This window comes from Motacilla alba, chromosome 13 (assembly GCF_015832195.1).
Source record: "Motacilla alba alba isolate MOTALB_02 chromosome 13, Motacilla_alba_V1.0_pri, whole genome shotgun sequence".
Lineage (NCBI taxonomy): Eukaryota > Metazoa > Chordata > Aves > Passeriformes > Motacillidae > Motacilla > Motacilla alba.
This window is the reverse complement of record NC_052028.1, coordinates 9,004,183-9,028,742: the sequence shown is the minus strand read 5'-3', so window position 1 is coordinate 9,028,742 and position 24,560 is coordinate 9,004,183. Positions and strand designations below refer to the sequence as shown.

Below are 24,560 nucleotides of genomic sequence, written 5' to 3'. Positions count from 1 at the left end.
AGAGTCAGTCATCAAACAAGAGGAAGGCAGCACAGAAAAGCCAGCCATCGAGATCTGACTCACTGCACTTACAGTTGTAATTAGGGGGCTGGAGATGCTCAGCAGCAGCATTCAGTGACAGAACTAGAACAGTATCACCTTTCATAGCTCTTGAGAAAAGCATCAGGTACAATGCCTCAGCCTCAGCAGTGCCAGTGGAGTGACAGGGCTGGTACAGGGAATGAGGGGACAGAGACACAAGTTTTCTGAGGCCAGGTGGGGTAAAGCTTTATTCATAGCATGTTTCTCCTGTTTGTTTACAGTGGACAGCAGGGGAGCAGCACAGGGGTGAGCTCCAGCAATAAATGGAGATCCCGAATTCTGAGCAATGGTGAGGAGGCAGTCAGGGAGAAGTGGGATTTCTGAGTTTTTTAGAGCCCCAAGGCTGGGACATGGTGGGAGGAGGAGGAGTAGGGAGCTATAATAAATAAACACTCTTTAACACTGGATCTCAGTGATAATAATCCATCAAATCCTAAAGGTTTGCCCTGAGCAACTACCCAGTTTATGTACAGTGGGTTACTTCCTTTGTACAAAACCTTTCATGCATCCTTATTTCCCATATACTGTTTCACCTCATGTTATACCTTGTAATCTTGGCTTGTAATGCAGTTTAGAGTTATGATATGTCACATAAGGGTTGAAGTTTAAAGAAACCAAACCGCAGCTGAGCTCAGACACACCGTAGCACTGGGAGGAGCTCTTAGAAACGCTGACGTGAACTCGCGGAATGCTTTTCCCACCTACAGACTTTAACACCAGCAATTTCCACATGAGTGAGCCATGACCAAGGACCCCAGCATATCACAGGGAGCAAGAACAGAAACAACTGGAGCTTTCTCCTGGCTGAGCATTGGTACAGCCAAGGCCAAAAGGCAGCAGCAGCTCTGCAGGCGCTGTTGATGAAGGCAGTGAGGCTCTCGTGAAGAAGCACATCTAATATTTCATAGTGTTTTAAAACTAATGAAGATGTAACAATGTGAAGCCAAAGGCTTTGCTGCCCAGGAGGGACAGGATTGGAGGATTCAGTATGCAGCTGGTCCCTGCGTCCCAGCCCACATCCATCCCTCATCCCCCATCCCACTGCAGCCTGCACTCACAGCAGCAGCTTCTCCCACTATCAGATGTGAGTCACTGCCAGAGGCACAATGCCAGACCTGATGAACCAGAGGTCTTATCCGGTCTGGAGGATCTGAACTTCCAGTGTTTACTTAAGAATGAAGAGGAATAAACTCTAGTTTTTAAAGCTAAACATCTAAATGTACTCACTAATCTGAAGAGGTACAGTAAGCAACTGTACAAACACACCTTAAATGCTTCTTGGCAATTTTTGCAGTTCACTCAGAAAGATGTGTCATGTTTCAAAACATGAAAATCCATCTTCTCCAAGTCCACAGGGATGTGTTCTGCTTTTCTCTTTTGCAGGTACCAAAAAGGTGAAGCAAGAAAATCTGCAGCTAGGTACACCTTCACACAAAACACCAACCACTGTGAGCAACACAGAGGCAAAAGCACTTCAGCAAACAGAACATGCAGGTGGATTTCCTCTGCAGTTTGGGGGAAACAAGGCAATTAAAGTACCTGACACCCTCATCTGTAGTGTTTGACTTGGTGACCAGGAGCCTAAGCCTATACTTCTCCCCAATAGCCACGTGTGATGCTTTTTAAAAACTATTCCACTCCAGCCACAGCATTGAAATATCATTCAAATACATTCTGAAAGTTTTTGGTTTTTTTTTCCCTGAAAACATGGGCAGTTACTGAATTTAATGTTTTGTAGAGCAAAACCACAACTTTTCATTCAGTCCTCATATATAATTGTGGTAGACACTAAAAAATCCCTTGAGAGCTCCAGCACACACAGAGCCAGACCAGATCTTCCAAGTTCCTTCCACACACAAATCCTCCTGAATAACAAATATTAATATATAGTAAATAATAATTGCAATACTTAGCACTTCCCACCCATAGATCTCACAGTAATTCACTGAGCTGGATGAATGCCTTTAATTCTCCTGCTCCCAGGCAAACAAGCACTTCTCTTCTGCAAACATTTTCCATACAGGTGTTTCATTTTAACCTTACACCTAGTTTTGGTGATTATGCTGTGGTCAGCCTGGGAAAGCTCCAGCTTCATCTTCTTCTGTAAATGTTCCCCTCAGGAGAGCAAAAATACTAAATGTGTTTTTAACCTACAGACATGGATGATTCATCTGCTTTCTAAGCAGCAAATATTTGCACCCAAACTTGAAATCAGATGGGCTTTAAGGTCCCTTCCAACCCAAACCATCCTAGGATTCCATGATTCTGTGATCTTTGGCAGGATGGTGCTCTCTGGAGCATGAGGACAGCCAGGATGAGATGGCAGCAGCAGCACCATGAATGCACAGGAGAGTTCTTTGAGGAAGCTCCTGAGATGCAAAGCTTTTGGGTGTAACAAGATCCAACAGGTCTTTTCATGTGCAACTACCAAATCCACCTTGAGCATCCTCACCTCAGTGCCTTGTTCTGCTGGAAAATACATGAAGACACAAAAAATGATGGTTTTTCACATCAGCTCCACGGGACACTCTCAGGCTGCCTCTGGAAGTCGTCTCTCCTTTTTGCTCCCTGAATTTAGGAGACCTTGATGATAGGTTTGGCAATTAAAAATCATTTAAATACAGCTACATATGGTGGGTCCATGAATAATGAGATGCATATTTAGAAATGAGTGCAGAGTTGGTTGCATCCTCCCTGGAACAGCACAGAAAGTGCAAATTCCCTCAGAAACGCTGCCTCTAGTGCAACTCCAGCCTGTGTTTAACCCCATCTGCAGACACGGGTGGTGGGATGTGGTGGTGCTGAGCACAGCCAGGGCAAGAAGTGGGAACAGCAAGGGATCCCCCTGGCCTCTGGGTGACAGCTCAAGGCTAACACAGGGCAGGCTCTCCCAGAACCAGAACACTCGACGGTTCCATCCATCCCTGCAATTAGGAGACAATAACTCTTGGGGGGAGAAAATGTAACAAAATATTAAGCCATCAGTTTTCATTTGTATGAAGCCCTGTGTTTGCTGCCAGAGAGCTCTGTCCCATATACAGCTCCTGCCAAATAATGTGCATTTACCTCATTTCCACCCACAAGCCAGCATGGTCACCTATAAAGATTAATGTTTGGGACCTGTGCACAGACTGGAGATGAGTTTCAGATGGATCATCAGGCACTTAAATAGTTTTAGAATGGCCTTGTAAGTCATTAATCTTAATAGATACAGCAATAATAATATAAGACAGAGAAGGTCCCATGGGGCAGGGGAGGAGGTGATCCTGGCTCTAAGAAAGTCTTGTTCCACTATTTAACTTCAGGAATCAAGACTGGCTGGGCCAAAGTCCCCTCTCCTTTCTCTCACCTTGGCCCAAAGCCAATCTCTGGGGAAGAAGGAGGAATAAAATACATACCCAGTGACAGATATGTGTCACTGCACATCTCTGCCCTCAGCATCTTTTCAGGAAGGAGTACAAATGTACCCGTGAGTACAGGCTCAGTCCCTGTTACAACCAAAGCTAAAAGAATCTCAACTAAAGGTATGCTTAAGTATCTATATTATACCTATATGAGTTGATTTTTTTCCTTGACAAGATCTAAGAAGCTGGTTTGAGTAAATGCCAGGGTCCAATACAGGGCACATTCAGATCCAGTGTGGCATTCAGACAGTGGATGAGCTGAGACACTGCTGTGCTGTCAAAGCATAGATGAATAATACACAGCACAGTATCTGGAGTCAAAGGTAACAACTACCTTGTGAGAGCACAGGAAGCATCTGGGTTAATTTGAAGGTATATGGACCATTTATCACCTTCTCCAAAACCCATAATGCATGGAACAGACTGCAGTACAGATAGTTGGATCGATGTCTAGACCTTAAGTAACTTTTCCCTAATGCCCAAATCCCCAAGACTCTGTTCTTTGGCTGTCAGTCCCCTGACAGATCTCTGGAACATCATTAAATGTGTTGTGATTTCACTGGCAAGTAAGCAACTGACCACAAGCTGCAGAATCAGAAAATCCTGCAAGTGCAAAGATGAGAAATACATCAGTATTTCATTGATGGAGATCTACTCCCGTTAACATCTACATTGTATAAGGAAACATCTCCAAATGTTGTCCTGCAGAATAGCAAGCAGTTTTATTGGAGTAAATGTGGCCTTTCCAGTTGTCACAAACAGGGCTATAATTATTTTTTAAGAGAATTAAGCTAAGCATTACCACTCTCTACAAAACTTTGTTTGTTTGTTTCTGTTTGTTGTGGGTGATCCTTGGTTTGCAGCTTGTTAGCAGCATGTCACCAGGGAATAAACACAACCACACACACAAAGGAAATTTCTTTCCCAACATCTTTCAAGGCTCTGGCTGCTCCTAATTGCTGACGCACACAATTGCTGCAGTTTGGGTTTTTCTGTTGTTGCATAGCTGTCACTATTAGTAGTTTGGGATGCATTAATATCACGTATGTTTATTACTCAAAGATTGCAGTGATGATGAATTCAGTGATTTAAAAGGAGTGAAGGGATTTCCTTGCCACAACAAGTGTTTTCCCTGTTTCCATCTAACCACAAGGCGGTGATGCCCACCTCATTCTTTCCACAAAGGATTTGGGTCTAGCTTTATTGATCCAGTGCAGCTGCAAGAGCCTTTCGTAAGCATGATCAAAATGCCAACAAACTCTGCTCTTGTATAGCTTCTCCTATTTATCCAACACCTTTTCCTGCCTTTACGTGCCCACGTCCCGGCGGGAGGTCAGCGCAGTTGGTTGCAAGCACATAAACCTCATACAACGTGCTGGAATCACACCAGGAGACTGGGCAGGGCTGGAAAAAGGACTTCTCCCAGTGCTCATGCTTAATTTTCCTTGCATAAACTCACAGATAGGTTTTTTAAGGGTCAGAGCTGCTCTGCTTTTCCTTCCTGATGGGCACGTTTTCCATCAGCGATGCCAGGCTGTGGACGAGGTTAGGGGGAAACGGGGACAGCACTGGGTCTCATCCCGCTGCTCTTCCCATAAATCTGAGATGTAGACTTCTTTCAGTGGGGAATAGGAGTGAAGCAGGGAGGAGACTGAAGTTCTGGAAATATTGTCCTGAATGGATGATCTTGCAGGCCTGACTCACACCAAGCTCCCAGCGGAGTGAATGGGAGGGCTGCTGGACTCATATGTAGAGGGAAAATTTCATTATTGACTCCCTTCCCCCCATATGGTTAGGTCTGTCTTGGGAAGGACAATATTTTCCAAACAATTTGTCATTTCTTTTTCTGAGCTCTCCTTTCCATTTGGCTCCAAAACAAATGTGCGTGCACAGAAAGAAGCTTATTCTTTTACAGTTTGCCTCTTCTGGGAAGCTTAGAAATGTTACAATCCAGTCATGTTCCAAACATCCCAGTTTCTCCCAGGGAAGCAATGTGGCCTTTTAGACACTATTCCAAGGATGGACTAACAGGGAAGGCTGCAAATAAAGGAATGGGTGAGTTTGGAGAGTCATTTCTTCACTATGTTTGGAAATATGGAGAGGCATTCTTTTAATGAATGTTTGTGATGGTTTAAAAAAGAAATTGCCAAGGGTTCTTCTCTTTATGTAGGAACAATCTCTGTCACCATCACACAGAACACCATCTTGGCTGTGGAAACAATGCTTTTGGAAACTGGCTTGGCTTGGAGTTGATCTGATGCTGGTTTTGTTGGCATCAGGAAGGTCACCTGGTGGTGAGGTGCCCTTCCCTCCCAAACCCTGCAGTGCTGGACACTCCTCGCTGTCTTTTGGGCACAAGCCCTGGTGTGTTATTGACATCCCTCAGTTCATCTAATGTCTTCTTTGGGGGAGAAGCTTTGCAATGTCCATCTTTTGTTATGGAAGCTGAGAAAAGCAGACACTGAGACTAATTAATGCACCTCTGAATCGAGTGTGAAGGAAATAATGTGATTTAGGCACCTGCTTATACTCACAGCTTCTATTTCCACTGTATCTCAGTTCACTGCTACATCTTGCCTCAAAGCTGCACTTGTTTCTCTAGTACCTGAAGCTTGCTGTTAGTGCTGTTAGTGCTCAGAAATGTCTCAGTCCAACTGACCTATGTGGCTGAGGAGCTCAGTCAGGCTTCCAACCTGTAATACACATTCAGCAAGGACTGTCTCCCAGACTAGGAGGGGTGGAATCTGTATATAATCTGCCCTTGCAGCCCCGAGGCCACAAACCAGCCCCACTGCCCTGATGGGTGGTCTCTGACCAGTTGTTTGCCTCTCCAAAGGTCTTTTGATCCCCTCTAAAAGGAGGTTCACTCTGAGCTTGTCCCTTCAGAAGGAGGCTCCTGGGCTGGGGGATATTCCAGCATCCACAGCCAATCTCTATGGAGGAAGGATCTTGACAGCCACAGCCCAGGCTGCACATGGGCAGGATGCTCTCAGTATTTGCCCTATTCACCTGCTCATAGTCATGACTCAAATTACTCAACAGCCTTCACAGAATCAGAATCACAGGCTGGGTACAGTAGGAGGGCACCACTGGAGATCCTCTAGTCCAACATCCCTGAAGAATTTCTTCAGCACCCACCCACTGCCATGTGCTGGGCCATCTGCGAGACTGGAAGGACACAGGGTGTCTCCCCAGCTTCTGAGGCAGGCAGCCTGGGAAGCTCCCCTCCGTCCTCAACGTGTAAACATCTGCTGGAGGAAGACTTTTCTCCTAATAACACATCATTAAACATTGATTTAAAGACAATCATCTTCCCTTTTTTCAGTTTCACAGCACCTTTAAAACAGCTGTTAGGCTGCAGAGGAGATGATCAGCTGAACAGGAAACACATTGTTAGCTCCCAGCATTAAAACAGTAGAATGCATTAATTTATGAGCTCCTACTCCCTCTCCAAAAGTTTTATTATGTTAATATCACCTTGATGTGCTGGTAGGCCCCAGTGCCAAAGCTCTTTCACCCAGTGTGTGCCATCCTAAATTACAGGCTGGTGCTTCCTGGAACTGCCTTTGGAAAACTGGAGCAAACCAGTAAGCACTGAAGTTAATATTATCTTACAGACTAACAACCAGCTAATGCTTGACATGTGAATCCCATTTACTTCTTCTCTCTATAACAAATGGCAAGTGTGGGACTGGACTGTTCCTGATTTTATGCTATTTATCTTTCTTATCCATTCCATATTCGTTGTCCTTAGTTTTCAGCTACAGTTATAGCCTGTGTGTGTATGAGTGTGTGACCTGTTCCACTTAGGAAAGCCCTAGGCACACCCCTGCTGTCGTGTTTGCTTGGTCACTGCATGACTTTTGTGTTTTTCTCTCAAGAGGGAAACTTCCAGGGGGTTACGTATGAGAAGTGCAGTGTCTGGAACTCCAGAAGCATCCCTGGAAAATTAAAGCAGACCAAGGGCCTGGGAACGAGGCTAAGTGTGCCGATATGACCCAGGCCAGCATCTCCTGGAGCCCTGCATCCTCCAGCCCGGGCAGCCCTGGCTGCTGCCCGCAGCCTTCCCCCGGGTGCTCAGCGCCGTGCTCGCAGTTCCATACTGAAGTCCCGAAACAAGACAGTATTTCAGGGGGTGGGAAAAGAAGTAAAAAAAGAGTCCATTCCTTGTACCTGTCCCCTCGGACAAAAGCCCCATCAGGGAGAAAATGAAGAGGGCAGGGGCCGTGTAGCCAGGAGCACGAAGCCGCCCCCCGAGAGAGGCTCGGCCGGGCGGGAGTCGCCGGCTCGGGGGGCCGGGCTCGGGGATGCCTTCGGCGGCAGCGCGGAGGTGCGGGGCGGCCGGCGCGCCGGTCTCCCGGTGCGGGCGGCGCTGGCCCCGGCCCTCCCCCGTCTGCGGCACCCTGGGACGGGGCTGACGTCAGGAGGAGACGGGGAAATCTCCCAAGAAAACCCTGGAGCGGCGGCCGGGGCGCGCACAGCGCCCGCCGGGCCCGGCACCCCGCAGCGCCCGGTGAGTTCCCCACGCGCGTCCCCGGCCCGCCCCACGCGTGTCCCGAGTACATCCCGCTCCCGGCCCGCCCCACGCGTGCATCCCTCTCCCCGGCCCTCCCCACGCGTGCATCCCGCTCCCGGCCCGCCCCACGCGTGCATCCCGCTCCCGGCCTGCCCCACGCGTGTCCCGCCCGTCCCGCCCGCCCGGCCGCGTGTCCCGGCCCGCCCCACGCGTGCATCCCGCTCCCTCCCGGGCCGCCCCGCGCCGCCAGTGCCGCGCCCGGAGCCGTCCTGCCCGGCTCCCGCGGAGCCGTCCTGCCCCCAGCCCCGCTCGCCTCCTCGGGGTCTCCGCGGGGCCGCGGGCGCGGCCGGGGGTGCGGAGCGCTGCGGGGCTGCGAGACAAAGCCGAGCCGGGCCGTGCGGAGCGCCCCTGCCCGCGGCCTCGCCTCCCGCCCCGCGCTCCGCGCTCCGCTCTCCGCGCAGTCCTTGACATCTTTATACCGTGTATAAATTCTTTCGGGGCCTCTGCGCTTCGTCAGCTCTGACAAATGCGCTGGGAAAGGCAATTCCAGAGGGGTTACCTCATTTTATATTTTTTTTATGTATGTGTATATATATATATATATATTTAATTTTTTTTCCAAACGCACCGTAAGTTTCCAGCCCCCAGCGCTGCTGCTCGGGACGCTCCGCGGCTCGTCCCGGTGCGCTCGGCGGGGCGGCCGGTGGCGGCAGCGCTGGGTGCTGCAGCGATGCCCGGAGCCTCGGGCGGCCCCGGCGGGGCTGGGGCTCCCCGGAACGAGCCGGGGGTGCGGGTGATGCGGCCCGGGGCTGCGCGGTGCCTCAGCGGGGCTGCGCTGCCGCGGTGAAGAGACAGCTGCTGCCGGGGATGCGCGGGGCGGGCGGGCGGAGAGACCCTGGGCCGTCAATGAATTTTACTTTTCAGGAAAATAATATTCTACAGCCTCTGCGCTTTTCTCTTTTCAGTTCGGGTTGTTTTGGTTTTGTTTTAATTTTAATTTTAAAAACAGACACCATCTTTGGGAAGTATATGCTTCGCGGGTTCCACCCAGCTCCTGTGGTGAAGCAAAGTCCTGGAACGGGGGGAGAAATTATTTTTCTCCGCGTGTTAACCCTGCTTAAATGGACGTGAGGAATGCCCACCGATGTTATCTTTCGGTGATTTCGGTTTTAGTCTCGCTTTAAGAACTTTGTCACTAAGCGACTTTTCTATTATTTCTATTATTTTGTATTGTTTCGTCTCCTTTCCCCAAATTTTGCCAATCACACTGCAGACAAACACAAAATCCGAGTCACGAATTAAACATAGAATGATACGGAGTGCTTGAATTGAGAACCTACATGTTGTTTGCTTTTTTCTTAATAACAATTTAAATATATATTTTTTCCACTTAACAAACCAAAGTCCATGTTCTCCAGGTTATTCCCTGCGCCAGCTCCAGCCGCCTATATAAAAACTGACTTCCGAATATTTCCTGAGGTCTACTTCACTGGCAGAACTTCCCCAAAAATCCGTCATTTGCCTGAAATAAGAACAAAGTCCTTGGAAATCCCGCGCTGGAGCCGTGGCCGCATTTCCCTGGGAAAGTTTTAGACGAGTTAGAGGCGCCTGAGACCGAGGCAGATTTTTCCTACCGAAAGCCAGTGCCGAACAGTAACCTGGTGGCTTTGCCACCTCTCCTTTACTGTGCCTTTCATTGTTCATGCATGTGTGATTATGAAAATGTGTCTTTCCAAATATATATATATCTATATTTATATAAATATCTCCTTCTTATCGGGCTTAGAGAAGAGAGCGCGTTTCTCCCAGAAAACGACCGCAATGAAACAATTCATTATTTCCCTCCCGTGATGAACCGCTCGGATATATATTGCTTCTAAATAACAAAAGGGGAGGAGAAAACATTCTCTAGTAAAGCGGAATTCCTTCGTTAGACCGCCTCCTAAACGTGCTAATAAAACTAATTCGTTTTATTTGCCCTGAACTTTTATATCTAACCCGGCGCGCTGATTAGCACAGCCCTCTGGAAGGCGGCGTGTTCCTATCTCTCCCGAGATGTGCCCGTTTAGATACGGCCGCTCCCACAAAGAAACTGGAAAGAAAAGCGTGCCGTGCCTTTATCTCGGCGCTGTTTGCTCCTGGGCCGGGGGAGACGAGCGGAGCTGCGCCGGGAGCAGCGGTGCTGCCGAGCAGCGGGGCGAGATCAGCCCTTTGGAGGGAAATAAAAAAAGAAATCAGAAAAAAAAATTGGAAGGAGAGAGAGAGAAAAAAAATATGGGGATGGGCGAGGAGGAGAAGGAAAGAAAATAACAGAAAAAAATTAAAAGAAAAAAGTATAAAGGGAGGGAAAACAAACAAAATAATATAGAAGATAAGCTAAATGTGCTCAAAGGGTATTTATTTCTCTGATTTTGCATTCTAAGGCAGGAAATGTGTAGGTCTTGCAGAGATTTGCTGCTGTTCTAAGCACATTAAAGAGTCCAGCGCATTATTAGAATATTTCAGTCCTTCAGGAAATGTCCTCTTGAATGGAAATGTGTTTCCCCCATCCAAATGCTGGAGCAATTAAGAGGTTGCTCGCTCAAAACAAGGTGAGGGAAACCCACAAGGAAAGCTAACGTCGTTCATTCTAAATGTAGCCTCTTTTTTCTCCTGAAGAAGAGTCTTCAACTAATGCCAACAGAGTGCTCGGGCCTCTGATTATCCTGTTTCAGAGGCATCTTTTTGAGCCCACAAAAGAGCCACATTTCGGGATCTAAAGATGCACAGAGTAATATGAGCAGGCTTCCCAGCTAACTCCGGTGCCCCTTCCTCCGTCAATTAATCAGAAAAGCATGTTCGCTCTACCCAGAGAGGGAATTGTGTGGCTGTATTGTGATTTTCCCCTCTTTTTCCCCCACCTAGGGAAAAAAAAAAAAAACGTATTCCTGAGCTGTCCATCCTGTCCGACGCTGTCATTGCAGTGCACTGACACTCTCCCACTCACACCAGGTTTATCAGAGGCAAATCCAAACCGCTGCTAGCAGCAAATTCATATTTTCTTGGAGCAGAGTTCAGTGTCTGTGGTCTGACGGATGCAAGGAGGGCTGGAAGGCAGCTCCTGGCGAGGGTGAGACTGTGCCGCCAGGGGTTTGGGGTTAAAAGAAGTTGTCCCACGTCGGACAATACGAAACGGTTTTATTTTCGGGGTGCTGGTAGAATGACGACCGAAGTGAACCAGCACCATCCCACTCCACCCCCGGCCGCTTCCAGCTGCAGAAACCCGAATAAAAAAAAACTGTTTCTCCAGCCGTCAGTCGTTGCATTTCAAGAAAGCCTTGGGGTATCATTTGTATCTGTCAGAAAACATTAAGCCTTCAACATTTTCATCCCGAGTTTTTTCAAGCGCTGCCGCTGGCCGCCGCGCCCGGGGCAGCCCCGGAGCGGGATGCGGCTGGCGGGGCGGGGAGGCAGCCCCGGGTGTCCCAGGTGCCCCGGGAAGTGTCCAGGACCAGACACCTCCTCGTGCGTTTCCTCCATCGTGTTTCAGTGGCGGGGAGAGCCGAGCTGGTGGGGCAGGGTCGGCCGGGCCGAGGGGAGCGGGATGGGGCAGGGAGGCAGTGGGAGGCCAGGGGGGCCGAGAGCGGCCGCTGGAAACCCTCCCGCAGAGCATCCGCGGCGCGCAGGGGCCCTGCGCTCCCGCGGAAGGCGGAGGCTTGGCCAGCATACGGAGGGACGAAGGCTACGCGTCCAAAAGGGGCTGTTTTCGTTTTGCTCTACTTCTTAGGAAAATTGCTGTCCTGGCTGTGCAGAGGAGGACAGGCCGGCCGGGAGCCAGCATAATTTTCCACCTTCCCCTCCTGAGCGATTTAACACGCACTTCGGGCTGGGTTTCTTCCCTCTCTCTGCTTCCCACTCCACCCCGCCCGTGGGGGACCCGGCTCCAGCTCCGGCAGAGGTCGGGGGGTTCTGGGGCTCCTTTCGCCGTTTTGGGTTTTGCTTCCTTCTTCCCTTCAGGCCGGGACCCCGGTCGGGCGGGGAGAGCCGAGCTTTGCCCTGCGCGGGGGCATGAACGCGGATCTCCGCCTCGTGCGTAAGGGTCGTGCTTTTCATTTGGGGTGATGCTGTTTTGAGGCAGGACACCCCTGGAACACTTCCCCGACGGACACCACTCCCACGGTACAGTGCAACAACAGCCCCCGCCCCGCAGTGCGCTCCGTGCTCCGCGGGGCATCGCGCAGCCCTGCGCACATTTGAGCGAGCGCGCATAGCCGCCCCTGCTGCTTCCCACACGCGTGGTCACCCGTGGGGCAGAGCCGCGCGTCAGCAAAGAGTGCCCTCGGGCACTTTTTTGGATGGTTCCATTATTAAAAGTTGTTTTCCTGCCGCAGGTCCAGTCTCCTGGGTCCAGCAAAGGGGGAGCCGAGGGAGGTTGGCGGTCTTGGTTTGGGCTCGGTTTGGCTGGGATTGCATTGTTTGGGTTTGGCATGGCTTGGTCTGATTGCATTCGTTGCGGTTTGGTTTGGTTTGGTTTGGTTTGGTTTGGTTTGGTTTGGTTTGGTTTGGTTTGGTTTGGTTTGGTTTGGTTTGGTTTGGTTTGGTTTGGTTTGGTTTGGTTTGGTTTGGTTTGGTTTGGTTTGGTTTGGTTTGGTTTGGTTTGGTTTGGTTTGGTTTGGTTTGGTTTGGCTGAGTGGACTTGAGTTTGGTTGAGCTGGATTGGGTTTGGTCGGACTGAGTCTGTTTGAATTGGGGTTCTTTGGACTGCATTTGGCTGGGTTTGGTTGAACTGAATTTGGTTGGGTTTGCCTTGGGGGCCTTCTCCCTCCTCTCTTGCCTCACTGCAGCTCTGTTTCTCAGAAGGCTTCCCTCTCTTCTCGGGTAGAGGTGTGCTTGGGAGGACGTGTCTTCATTTTTGTAACAATTCCCAATAATTTATAGACTGGATCTGAGTCTATACAACGGTAATAAATCTGAAAAGGAAAAGCTGGCAGGGACTGAACTTCACCACCTGATATATGGCCCAGGTGGTTTGGCATTGGCTGCAACCACCGCAACCAGCCGGGGATGGGAGCGCCTCTCCGAAAGTAGGGACCCCCTCCAGACGCCTGGGGGTGAAACGGCGCTGTCCCCTCGGGGACAGTGAGAGTCCTGCTCTCGGGCACACTCGTCTCTTCTTCATGGGGCTGTCACTGGCGTGGCCAGCGCTGATTTGTTTCTAAGCGCCATCCTTAGTTCTGCGGTTATTTATAGCAGGAGGAAGCGGTGCGGTTTTATTTGCGGGTTCCCAGCGTTTTACAGATCCCTGACGCAGCCCCCAGCCGGGCTGCCGGGAGCGCGGTGGCTGCGCGGGCGCGGAGCGGCGGTGCCACCCCACGCGGAGCGTTCCCACGCGAAGCTGTCCCGCCACCCCGGGTCCCCGCCGGAGCTCCCCGGGTCCTGCTGGCCCCGGCCCTGCCCTCCCTCCTCCTCTGCTCGGCCCTTCCCACGCCCACGCAGGTCGCGGCTCCCCAGGGACGTCCCGGCGGGGTCTCTGCGGCCGGGCTGCTGCGGCTCCTCCTCCTCCCCGCAGCCCCGCAGCCCCCGAGGGCTGGGAGAAAGGGGCACCCGAGCCCGGCGCCCCCATCCTGCCCAACCACCGCGGCCGCTGGGCCGCTCCCACGTCCCGGGGAGAGCAGCCGGCTCCAGGTGGGACATCAGGGTTTGCCTCGGGTCGTGGCCCGGCAGAAAAGTGTGACGTGAAGTCGGGGAGGCAACCAATGACGTCACGCGAGCGGACCCGTGACGTAGCGCCCCGTGGAAGGAGCTGCGGCGGAGCGATGTCCTCGGCATCCCGAGGCAGAGCGCGCTTGGCTGGGAGGGAAGAGGAGAAAGCGCAGACCCGGGGGTGACCCTGGAGGCGAGCTCTGCTGCCGCGACACAAGCGTCGGGAGCAGCAAGGGGAATAACCGGGAGGATCTGTCTCTGTGCTGTAGGACTGTGCCCGCTGCACAGAGCGCCGAGTGAGAGCATGCCCTTAAACCCACGAAAAAGACTATGAGACACACAGCGAGGACAGATACATGGTGTGGATGAGATGGATGTAAGATTAGACTGGATAGACTTTTGATAGGGATATATTCTCCCGCTGCCGACCCGTGCCCAGGTGTGCAGGGAATGCCCCACCACGGCGCGGCCCGGGCGCGGACACTCATGGAGACAGGCAGGGGAGAACCAGGATCTGCTCCGGCTCCCGAGGGCCAGCCCGTCGCTCTCTGTTTAAGGGCGGTATCGGGGGATGTCTGCCCCGGTAACACCCCCGGAGGAGCCGAGGGCTGCGATCGCCTGGAAACACAACCGGACCCGGCGTTACCGCGGTCGCTGCCTCGGCAGAATCACTCCGCTGCCCGGGCAGAGCCTATCTTTGCGCCCAGCCGAGAGGAATTGAACCTAGAACGAATATTTTAAAACTAGATTTTATAGAACAGAATAAAAACCGTAATTCGGAGCATTATTATTTTTTTAATGGAAAATTAAAAGGAACGGGGAAATGCTGCCTCCGGTTCAGAGGCTGCTGTGAGCAGTGGGTTTAAAATAGCCGGAGCCGGGCTGTTGGCAGACTCGTGGAATCATAGAGCCATCAAGGTTGAAAAAGACCCTTAAGGTCAACGCCTCCCTCCAACACGGCCCGCTGCGCTCCGTCCCCCTTCCGCCGAGGGCGGGGGAGCCCCCGCAGGCCCATCCAGGAAATAAAGGGAAAAAAGGGGACGGTGAAGGGTCTCAGACACGGTGCACGATTGCAGTATATTCACCTCCCTCCTCCTTGGGAGAAAGGCCGCTCCCACCTCTTGCTTCTCACACTGGAGGAGGTCTCCATCCTTCCCGTGCCTCCTGCATCAGCTGAGCCCCTTGAGGCTCAGAGACCCTGGTAAATATTTGCATTTTAAACCACGTCCATCTTAAACAGCCCCGAGGTTGTCTGGTTCACCTCGGGTGCTCGAAATTCCCAGCCATTTGCAGACTCCTGAGCGAAGTTCAGCCGGGAGCGGCGAACAGGCAGAAGGACATCAAGATGTCACTAAAAAAAAAATCAGTAAGAAGAAAGAGAGCTTGGGAGAGCTGACCCTGACAGCACCACATGTGCATTGCCTGAACGGTGCTACAGACTAGAAGTGAAGGGATTCGAAGCTTTGGGCTCCCCACTCCTGGGGTTCCCGGGCCTTGCGGGGTGCTGCCGGGGGTGCGGGGCGGGCCCGACTCCATCACCTCGGCGAGGTCGGAAAAAGCCTGCACGGCTGGAACACTGCTTCCCTCCACTTTTCCATAAAACAGTTCAAAAGTTCTCTCCCACATCTTTACTTGATTTGAAAGCAAAATAGAGTGTCAGGATAGATCAGTTAGAATGAGCCGAGAAAGTAGAGAGGAGAGAGGGTCCTTTCCCATGGCAGTCAGAGCCAGGGTCTTCCTCCCGTTTCCCTTCTCCCCTTTCCCCTCACCCCCGGTGCTCGCGGTTCCCACCTTCCTTCCCCCGTGGGTTTTTCCACTTCGCCAAAACACCGAGGTGTTATCCAGGAGGGCTAAGGCCTTATCCCGGCCTGCGTGGGCCGCACCGGGACGGGTCCTGCTCCACACGCCCCTGCCTCGGGACAGGCTGCACCCGGGAGCGATGCAGGAGAGGGGGTCTGCGAGGAGGGGTGGGGGTCTCCCAGCCTCCTCCCCGCCGGCTGCCCAGGCCCCCGGACTGGCACAGTCGCAGAGACCCCTCCCGAGGGTCACCGCGAGTTCGGCTGCAGCAGGAAAATTATTTGTTATTAATCACGTGCTGGAAGATGATGTGATGGGAGAGATGGCACTGCCGCTGCTCCCCGGGCTGCGCTCCCCGGGCCGCTAGGCAGGGCCCGGGCAGCGTTCTCATAACCCCCGCCGCCTGGAAAATAATGTTAAAAATATTAAAACCGGTTCCGACAGAGCCCACAGCCCAAACAGCCCTCCGGGAACATCTTTCCCGTGGGACTGAAACGTGTGGTGGGGTCGCCTAGCCCAGCGCAGAGACGCTGAGGAGTGCGCGAGTGCGCATCCACGGCTGGCTGCGGAGGTTCCGCGGGTCGTGAGGCCCAGTCTGGAGGGGAGTGGGGACACCCGTGGGGCTGCCGTGCTGCGCGGGGGCGCAACCTGCGCGCTGCCGGCTGCTAGGGGATTACGGAGGGGGGCGAACTGACGGGGTGCTGGGAGCGGGCGGGGGTCTCCAGAGGATTGTTCACCTTTCCATTCGTTTGTGAAATCTTTTTAATACATCACCGCGTTTGGGGGAGGAGGCGGGTGAAGAGAAGGAGGAGGGAAGGCACTCCCGAAGGAGCCGCGGCCAGGCGGCGGGGGCCGGGCAGGGGCGGCGGGAGGCCGCGGGTCTGGCCGCGGACGCGCAAGGGGCGCGGATGGCGCGGAGTGCGGAGTTAGGTCCCGCGCGGCCGGGCTGGGCCAGCGCTAGATGGAGTGATGCATGAGCGAGACGGGGAGGTTTTAACCTTCAGGGGGAGGAGCCCCGTTTAACTACAGGCATTTGTTCTAGGGCAGGTCACTTTAATCTCTTTAGCTTTAAACTGTCCAACTCGCAACTCGCGTTTCTCTATAAGGGATCTTTACCACTTCCCTGCCTATGCGGCCGGAGCGCCGTGCCTCTCCCCAGCAGAGACAACCGCCTTCCAGGCACTGCCCAGATCGCTTCCGACACCCTTAAAATAATACTGTTAGTAATAAGTGGATTTGCTTTTGGTTTTTGTTGATTTTTTTTCTTCTTTAAAAAAAAAAAAAAAGCTCCTTGTTCCTTTCTGTGTGGAATAAACACCTGCAAACTCCCCCAGGCAGCCCGGCGCCCCTGCCATGGATTCCTTTAAAGGTGGAATGAATTTGGAGAGACTGCCTGAGAGCTTGAGACCCCAACCCTCCCATGACATGGCTTCCAGCTTCCATTTGCAAAGATCCTCGGAACCCAGAGACCCGATCGACAACTCAGCCAGTGAATCCTCCGACACGGAGGTGCCAGGTAACCCTCCCCCTCCCGCGCCCCCCGCGGCCCCGGCCCGCTCCCCCCGCGCTGCCTCCCCCTCCCCACCGCGCCTTCCCTCCGCGGGGCGGCCGGGGGTGCTGAGCCTGCACCCCCCGCGCAACCGGAGGCGATGGAGGGACAGGGCTGAGCGAGAGCCGCCGGTGATCGCGGCGGCTCCATCCCAACCGAGCCCCGGGAACCGAGCGGGGGCAGAGGCCCTCCCGGAGCTGCCTCCCCCGCCGTGCCCGGCGCTGACAGCCCGCCGGGGGGACGCATGGCTCCATGGTCCCATCCCAGGAGCTGCTCTCTTTTATTTGTTTTATTTCTTTTTAAATAAAAAAAAAACTGTCGTTATTAATCGATGGGGTCGGGAGGAAGGGGGGGCTCTTCGGGGAGTGCGGTTTTGCCGGATGTTTCTGAAATAATGTCAGCTTTTGCCCGGGTTTATTTTCCAGCTCGGGTGGTGCAGAGATGGAAAAAGATCTCTCTGTCAGCGAAAAAAAAAAAAATTTAAAAAAGAAAGAAAGGGCCGGCAGAGCCGGAGAGGCAGCGTGGGGCCAAGGCAGGCAGCGCGGGCCGCCGCGGAGGGGATGTGCGCGGCCGCGGAGAGGTTTTGCGTGGGGGCTGAGCCCTTTCCCCGCAGGAAAAGGGAAGGATCCCCATGCCCTGACCGCCGTGTGCGAGGGCTACGGGGAACGCTGTGCTCTCTCAGATTGCATTTAATGAAAACAACAACATTTTTAGAATGACAAGGGAAAGGTAGAAGAGAGGAACAAAAGCTCAAAGAAGGAGTGTGATATTCCTTCTCCAGCAAGACTGTTTCAGAGGGAGTTGATGTTTTGTATAATTTTAGTTTTCTAATAGCTATTGTTGCTTTTGGGAATTTTAACCTAGAGAGTGGCTGTTGTAAGAGTGGGTCCCGAAGTGGCACTCGGTGATAAAGAGGGTTTGGATTGTGCCTCCCGGCCTGATTCGCAAACAAAGTTAGAGACCGGCGTCTGGAAGGGACTCTGAGATTAGAGAGGATTATTGGAGATTAGAGAGGGAGATTTGCTCCATTTTGCCCTACCCCTGTGTGTGACCCCTCGGTGCTGCCGGAGGGCTGAGGAGATGCCTGCTTTTCTTCTCCGAGAACCTGCAAAATACCTTTAGATTTTATTTTTTTTTAGTGGGAAAAAAAAAATAGTTACAAAAGCCCATTAAAGATGCCTTGCCTTATGATTTGGAATCGTATCACAGCCCTGCGCTGAGGCCGGATTTTTAGGGAGGACCAGGAGGGTTAAAATCAGCGCTGGGCGAGGGGGCCGGAGCCCATCGGGACCACTGCCGCTTCCCGATCGCCCCGGCTCCCTTTCGGCCCGGTTTCCCCGAGCCATTCGCGGCCGAAAGCGGGAGGATTTGTTTTGGAGGGGGTGATTTTTGTTTCTGTTTCGCCGCCGCCGGGCCATGCGGCTCGGCCGGTCTGGGGACCGGGGGGCCGGGGGCGATGGGGTCTGTGCTCAGAGGCCTTGGACTCGCTGCAAACCCCGCAGAGCCTTCGGCCCCTTTGGGGGTCCGCTGAGCAGCTGAGGTTCGCTCGCACCCTCGGCCCTTTCTGTGCAGGGCTCCCAGCAAGGTGCGATCCAAGGGTGACTTTGCAAGGACGAGCCCTCCCGGGCTCTGGATTCAGCCCGCGATTATTTTTAGACTCCCGCTTACCTCGCAGAGGTCGGGGCTGTAGAAATGCCCCAGGGCCCGCCGGCGGCGGGAGAAAACCCTCTGAAAGGGGGTTAAAAAAACAAAAAAAAAAAAAACAACACAACTCTTTAAAGGAGGAATAAAAAAAGCTCTAAAGAAGAAAACTGGCCGCGGTTTTTCCCTTCTGCAGCAGCAGGACCGAGGCAGGGGCTTGGCCCTGCACGGCCCGGCCGCACCTTCCCCGCGCCTGCGGGGCCCAGCCCGGAGCGCTTTGGTTCAGGGCCTTCAGAGCCTCTCCGAGAGCTTCAGCCGGGACAAAGCGGGCCGAAAGCGGGCTGGGAGAGCCAGAGAGCCCGTTACGAAACGGGAGAGGGGGTTCGCAGGGCCGCTATTGAATTCCCGCTCCCAGCCCGCGCAAATCCCGGCCGAGAAAACCCTCCTGGGTGGTTTCTTTTTTTCTTTCCTTCTTCCGATATGATTTTTTGCAGAGGGCTTCGATCAGGCCTGTGTTAAAATAAACACCAAAATCCTAAAATGTGAAGAATAAAATAATTATGAAAAGAGAATGAAGCGGGGGAGCGGAGAGGGGCCTTTTGCAATTAATTGCTCCTGGTTTTTCCACGCTTGCCCTTCCAAAGTTTCCCGACGCGGCCGAGCACAACAAAGACAATGGAGCAAAGATCACGCCTTGGTTTGGAGGGAGCGAGAAGGTGCCGCAGGAAGGCGGAGCGGCCGGTGATACGGGGACCCCGCTCCCCCTGAACGCAGCCACCCGTCGGGCCCGCTTTGAGCTGCTCTGGGGGTCCCTCCTGCTGCGACCCTGGGTGCCCTGGGCCCGGCAGGGCTCGCTGCTCCTTCCCCCGCCGCGCCGGGAAAGCCGGGATGGGCTGCGGGGCGCTCGCTGGCTGCGGGCTCGGCGGGACACCAGCGGGTGCCCCACGCGTGCCGCCGGTGGGGTGGGCAGCGCTGGGTGCGGGGCGGGGGAATCTGCCTTTGTGTGCCTGCACTGGGAAAGAAACTAAAGAAAAAACACAAAACAAAACAAAAACAAATAAACCAACCGTGCCCAACCCGACCTCTCGCAGAAAAAGAGCGGAGCGGCGAGCAGAAAAACGAAGACGGGGCCGCCGACGACCCGGCGAAGAAGAAGAAGCAGCGGCGGCAGCGGACCCACTTCACCAGCCAGCAGCTGCAGGAGCTGGAGGCCACCTTCCAGCGAAACCGCTACCCCGACATGAGCATGCGGGAGGAGATCGCCGTCTGGACCAACCTCACGGAGCCCCGAGTGCGGGTAAGAGGGGCTGCAGCCCCGCCGGGAGCGAACTCTGCCCTGGGGCCGCCGGAGCGGGGGGGCTCGGGGAAGCTGCCCCTTCTGGGGGAGCACTGCCACGGTTTGCTCTGGGCTGGATTTTAACGACCAAAATTGGGACCCAGGTCGGAGAGGAGAAATTCAGCTCTCGGCCACGGAGAGACGCCGGCCGGAGCGGGTAGCGGCCGTCGGCCTTGCGCCGGGGACCAGTTCGAAAAGCGGGCGGCGAGCGGCGCAGGCAGCGGCGAAAGGCCGGGGTGGGGAAGGGTCTGACTGTGGGGGGAAGAACCCTCTGGACTGCACGAAAAGCGTCGCTGGGATGGAGCAAAATCCCATCCGAGCAATTTCCCCTTGCTCTGGTTATTCCCAGTAATCGCCGCGGCCATCTCCCACCAAACCCCTGCCCCTCGCTGTCGCGGCGGGGGATGGCGAGCTCCAACCCGCACGGAGCGGGTCTCGGTGCCGGCCCCTCCCGGCCGCGCGTCCCCCAAGGCCGCGGGCTCTGTGTGGAGGCCGACAGCGAGGGACAGGGGCTGGGGAGCGGTCGCAAAGTCAATACGCGCTGAAGACACAAACTGGTACAGCGAAGGTGCTCGATTTTTACACTCCCCGGAGCCCATGCCACCATATATATATATATATGGTGTATATATACGCATACATATATATACGCATATACATACATATATATATAATATATATAAAATAAATATATATATAAAATAAATATAGATATAGATATAGATATAGATATAGATATAGATATAGATATAGATATAGATATAGATATAGATATAGATATAGATATAGATATAGATATATACACACACACACACATATGTGTGTGTATATATATATATATATATATATATATAAGAGCCCCTCTTAGCCAGACTCGAGGAGGGGCTCGGTAATGTTGGTGCACATGGCTAGAAACATATATATGTGTGTGTGTGTGTGTATGTATATACGTATATATATGTATGTATGTATGTGTGTGTGTGTGTGTGTGCGTGCTTCGGCAGTTCCTTAGAGAGATTTATGAGCAAAAGGTCCTGGCAAAGAACGACCGGGCCGAAGGGGCTCGGTCCCTATGGATCCATCGCTGTGTCTCGGTTTGTCCGCCTCCCAAGTGCTTTTTTCCACCCGAGACGTTTCCCCGCGCGGTTCCGACAGTGGTCGCACGCCGCGGGAGCGTGGGCTAAGCACAGGAGGAAACGGGAACTGCGGAGCGAAACCCCACCGCACGGAAAATCCACTTTTTCTTTTTCTCTTTTCGGTTTTTGTTTTTAACTTGGCAATTAAACCTTGAGTGACCAAATCGGATTACAGAGATTCTGCTTTAAACGTTTGAAAAGTAAACACCCATCTGAAACAATTGCGTCTGAAAGCATTGTCTTAATTGAGTTTAAAACAAAACAAAGCCTGAGCATTAATACTGGTTGAATATTTCAGGGAACAAATATAACTAAAATATGAGTTGCAATTAACATAATTTCGTTCTCCTTCTGTGTGGAGATGTTTGGGTTTGATGTTTTGAGATGGCAGATTGCAAATCTAACCTTAATTTGCTATGAGGGCCTTCCTTTAAAATGTCTAGGAGCCATAATTAAAACTATTACCCTCATTTTCAGGAAATTCCTGTCTGGAAGCACCTTCCGAGGAGTATATTACAGGTTTTGAACATGTTGGCTTTCGTTTCCTATTTATACAGGATTCTTTTTATTATTGTTATTTTTTAAAATAGACTCCGCCATCCGTTCCCCCACGGAGTTTCCATCCCCGAGCCCGGTATTTAATAATAGTTGTGCCATTTCTGCGCCGGGAGGGGAGGCCCCAAGAGCCGGCCCCCGCCCCCACCCCGGCTCCGGAGGGAGCGCAGCCTGCTCGGGGCCGGGGCCCTGCTGTCCGCAGGGAGCTCCTGGGCCCCGGCCCGGTGGGAGAAACCCGGGCTGCGGTGGAGAGGATGCTGCAAGGGAGCCTTGCAGGCTGGGCGCAGGCAGGGCAGCAGGATGCAGATTTTTAACCAATTTTTAAAGATTTTTGAAGCTGCCCGGCTTGAATCAAGGGGGACTCAAATGCTCTCCGAGGGCTACATATATATATATATATATATATATATATATATATATATATATATATATATATATATATATATATATATATATATGTATGTATGTATGTATGTATGTATGTATGTATGTATGTATGTATGATTTCATATATATATGTGATTATATATCTATTGTTACGGATAAAAATAATCAGAGACTGGAACCGGTTTTCGCATCAAACATCAGGACCAGCCCCTCTTCTCTGTTTCCTAGTTAGGGCTGTAAATTCTCATTAGATATAAAGGCAGAGGCTGCATCTATCCGAGGGCGATGCGGGGATTGATTTTTTTTTTTTTTTAACCTAAACATACTAATCTAATCCCTTTTTTTATGATCTGTAACAGGGGGCTTTTATTACACGGCATTAGCGTTCGGAAACGCGGCAGAGCCGGGGCGAGCCGGCCCTAATCAGAGCGGGCCGTCTCTTCGGCCCCGTCTGGCTCCGGGGAAGGGGCGCGGGGGGTCGGGGGGGCCGCGGACCCCCGCGCAGCCACGCTAGGCACAGGGCCGGCTGCGCGCATCGCGGCTGGCGCATCCCGCTGAGCAGGGAGGGATGCGCGCAGAGCAGAGGTGCGCAGCAGCCTGCGGAGCGGGACCGCGTCCCGCGGGGGCGGGGGCGGCGGGGACAGGCGGTGCGGGGCCGCGGAGCCTGCTCTGGCGTCCCGGAGGAGCTGGCCGGGCCGGGGGAGCAGGCGCTGGGCTGCGGATACCTGCGCTCCCCTGCGCGCATCTGCGCGCCGGCGTGGGCTGGGCTGGGGTGGGGTGGGGGGCTGCTGCGGCCCCGCACTCACCCAGACGTGTCGCTCCCCCCTCCCCACGCAGGTTTGGTTCAAGAACCGCCGAGCCAAGTGGAGAAAGCGGGAGCGGAACCAGCAGATGGACCTGTGCAAGAACGGCTACGTGCCCCAGTTCAGCGGGCTGATGCAGCCCTACGACGACATGTACGCCGGCTACCCCTACAACAACTGGGCCACCAAAAGCCTCACCCCGGCGCCGCTCTCCACCAAGAGCTTCACCTTCTTCAACTCCATGAGCCCCCTGTCCTCGCAGTCCATGTTCTCGGCGCCCAGCAGCATCCCCTCCATGAACATGCCCTCCAGTATGGGCCACTCGGCCGTGCCGGGCATGGCCAACTCCGGCCTCAACAACATCAACAACATCAGCGGCTCCTCGCTCAACTCGGCCATGTCCTCGCCGGCCTGTCCCTACGGGCCACCGGGCTCGCCCTACAGCGTCTACCGGGACACTTGCAACTCCAGCTTAGCCAGCCTCAGACTGAAATCAAAGCAGCACTCCAGTTTCGGCTACAGCAGTTTGCAAAGCCCCGGCTCCAGTTTAAACGCCTGTCAGTACAACAGTTGACGGACTTGACACAAACCACCTCCGACAAAGCACCGCCGACAAAGCAAAGCAGAAGCAAAGCGACGTTTAACGGAAAAGAAGAAAAAATTAAACCCGACGATGATTAAAAGCAAAACCCAAGCAAGTGAGAAAGGGAAAAAAAATAAAATAAAGCACACACACCTCCCCCCGCCCCCCCCAAAAAAAAGCCCCCAAAACTCCGCGGACTTCGATTGTCTAGGAAAAAAAAAAAAGGCAAAACAACGATGCAACCAATGAACAGCGCTTTAAAAATATTTTTAAAAAATTAAAAAAAAAAAAAAACACCTCCATCTAAAACCGTAAACGGACCAGAAAACTTTCGCAAGAGACACCGAAATCTGGTACATGGATGAGTTGCAATTTTTTTCTCTGGATTATGCGGGTTGTATGTGTTTACTTGAACTTGCACAGGAGTCGGTAAGGCGGCCGCTGCCCCGCGGGGAGGGCGGCAGGAGGGGACGCCTCGGTGGTAAGAGCTGGTGGGACGGTTCTTGGCCGCTTGTCGCACGGGAAGAGTTTGGTTAATGTTTACCACTGAGAAACAGAATCACACTCGGAAAAAAAAAAAAAAAAAAAAAAAAAAAAAAAAAAGCTGGGGGAAGAGGGGAGGGAAGAAAAACCAAATCGCAGAGTAGAATCTGCAGGGGGAAAAATGGTTGGAATATTAGGTATGAAACTATTAAAATAATAATGACAAGGGTCAACCACTTATATAAGGTTATATTTATATCTACCGTTGCATTGTGCCAGATCATTGTCCTTGGCCGTTGAATAAACTGTTTTTAAAATGCATGATTCTTGATGTTTTTTCTTTAGTTGGAAGCTCTAATCCAGTCATTCCTGATACTAAGCAGCTCAAGGTTCCTACCTCTTCATCCTTTCCAAAAGACTGCAGTATCCCCGGTCGAGAGAGAGCACAGAAACCCTTCAGCAATGCGAAAACTGTTCATCTTTTTCCCCATCCAAAGTCTTATCCTGATAATGAAATTATCATTCATCTTTATTTAAATGCAGGGGGTGTTTTTTCTCTTTGAAAAGTAAAACGGAAAACCAACCCCCGTTTATAAAGTCTCGAAAA

The 24,560-nt window shown here is 52.6% G+C and overlaps 2 protein-coding genes across 3 annotated transcripts; both read left to right on the top strand.

Annotated features, from left to right (window-relative positions):
* Positions 1 to 769: 769 nt before the first annotated feature.
* Positions 770 to 8,469, top strand: LOC119706672 (atherin-like). Its single transcript, XM_038150590.1, has 3 exons — positions 770 to 815; positions 1,465 to 1,500; positions 7,520 to 8,469. Exons 1-3 carry the CDS (start codon positions 770 to 772, stop codon positions 8,467 to 8,469), a joined length of 1,032 nt encoding a protein of 343 aa, XP_038006518.1.
* Positions 7,954 to 23,506, top strand: PITX1 (paired like homeodomain 1). 2 transcript variants are annotated; one of them, XM_038150642.1, is made up of 4 exons: positions 7,954 to 7,998; positions 16,815 to 16,996; positions 19,762 to 19,967; positions 22,922 to 23,506. In XM_038150642.1, the coding sequence occupies exons 2-4, from the start codon at positions 16,834 to 16,836 to the stop codon at positions 23,459 to 23,461; spliced, it is 909 nt and encodes a 302-aa protein (XP_038006570.1). In that variant the 5' UTR covers positions 7,954 to 7,998; positions 16,815 to 16,833; the 3' UTR covers positions 23,462 to 23,506. The 2 variants fall into 2 exon arrangements, with proteins under 2 accessions (XP_038006570.1, XP_038006569.1); XM_038150641.1 differs by lacking the exon at positions 7,954 to 7,998 and adding an exon at positions 16,336 to 16,699.
* Positions 23,507 to 24,560: the final 1,054 nt, after the last annotated feature.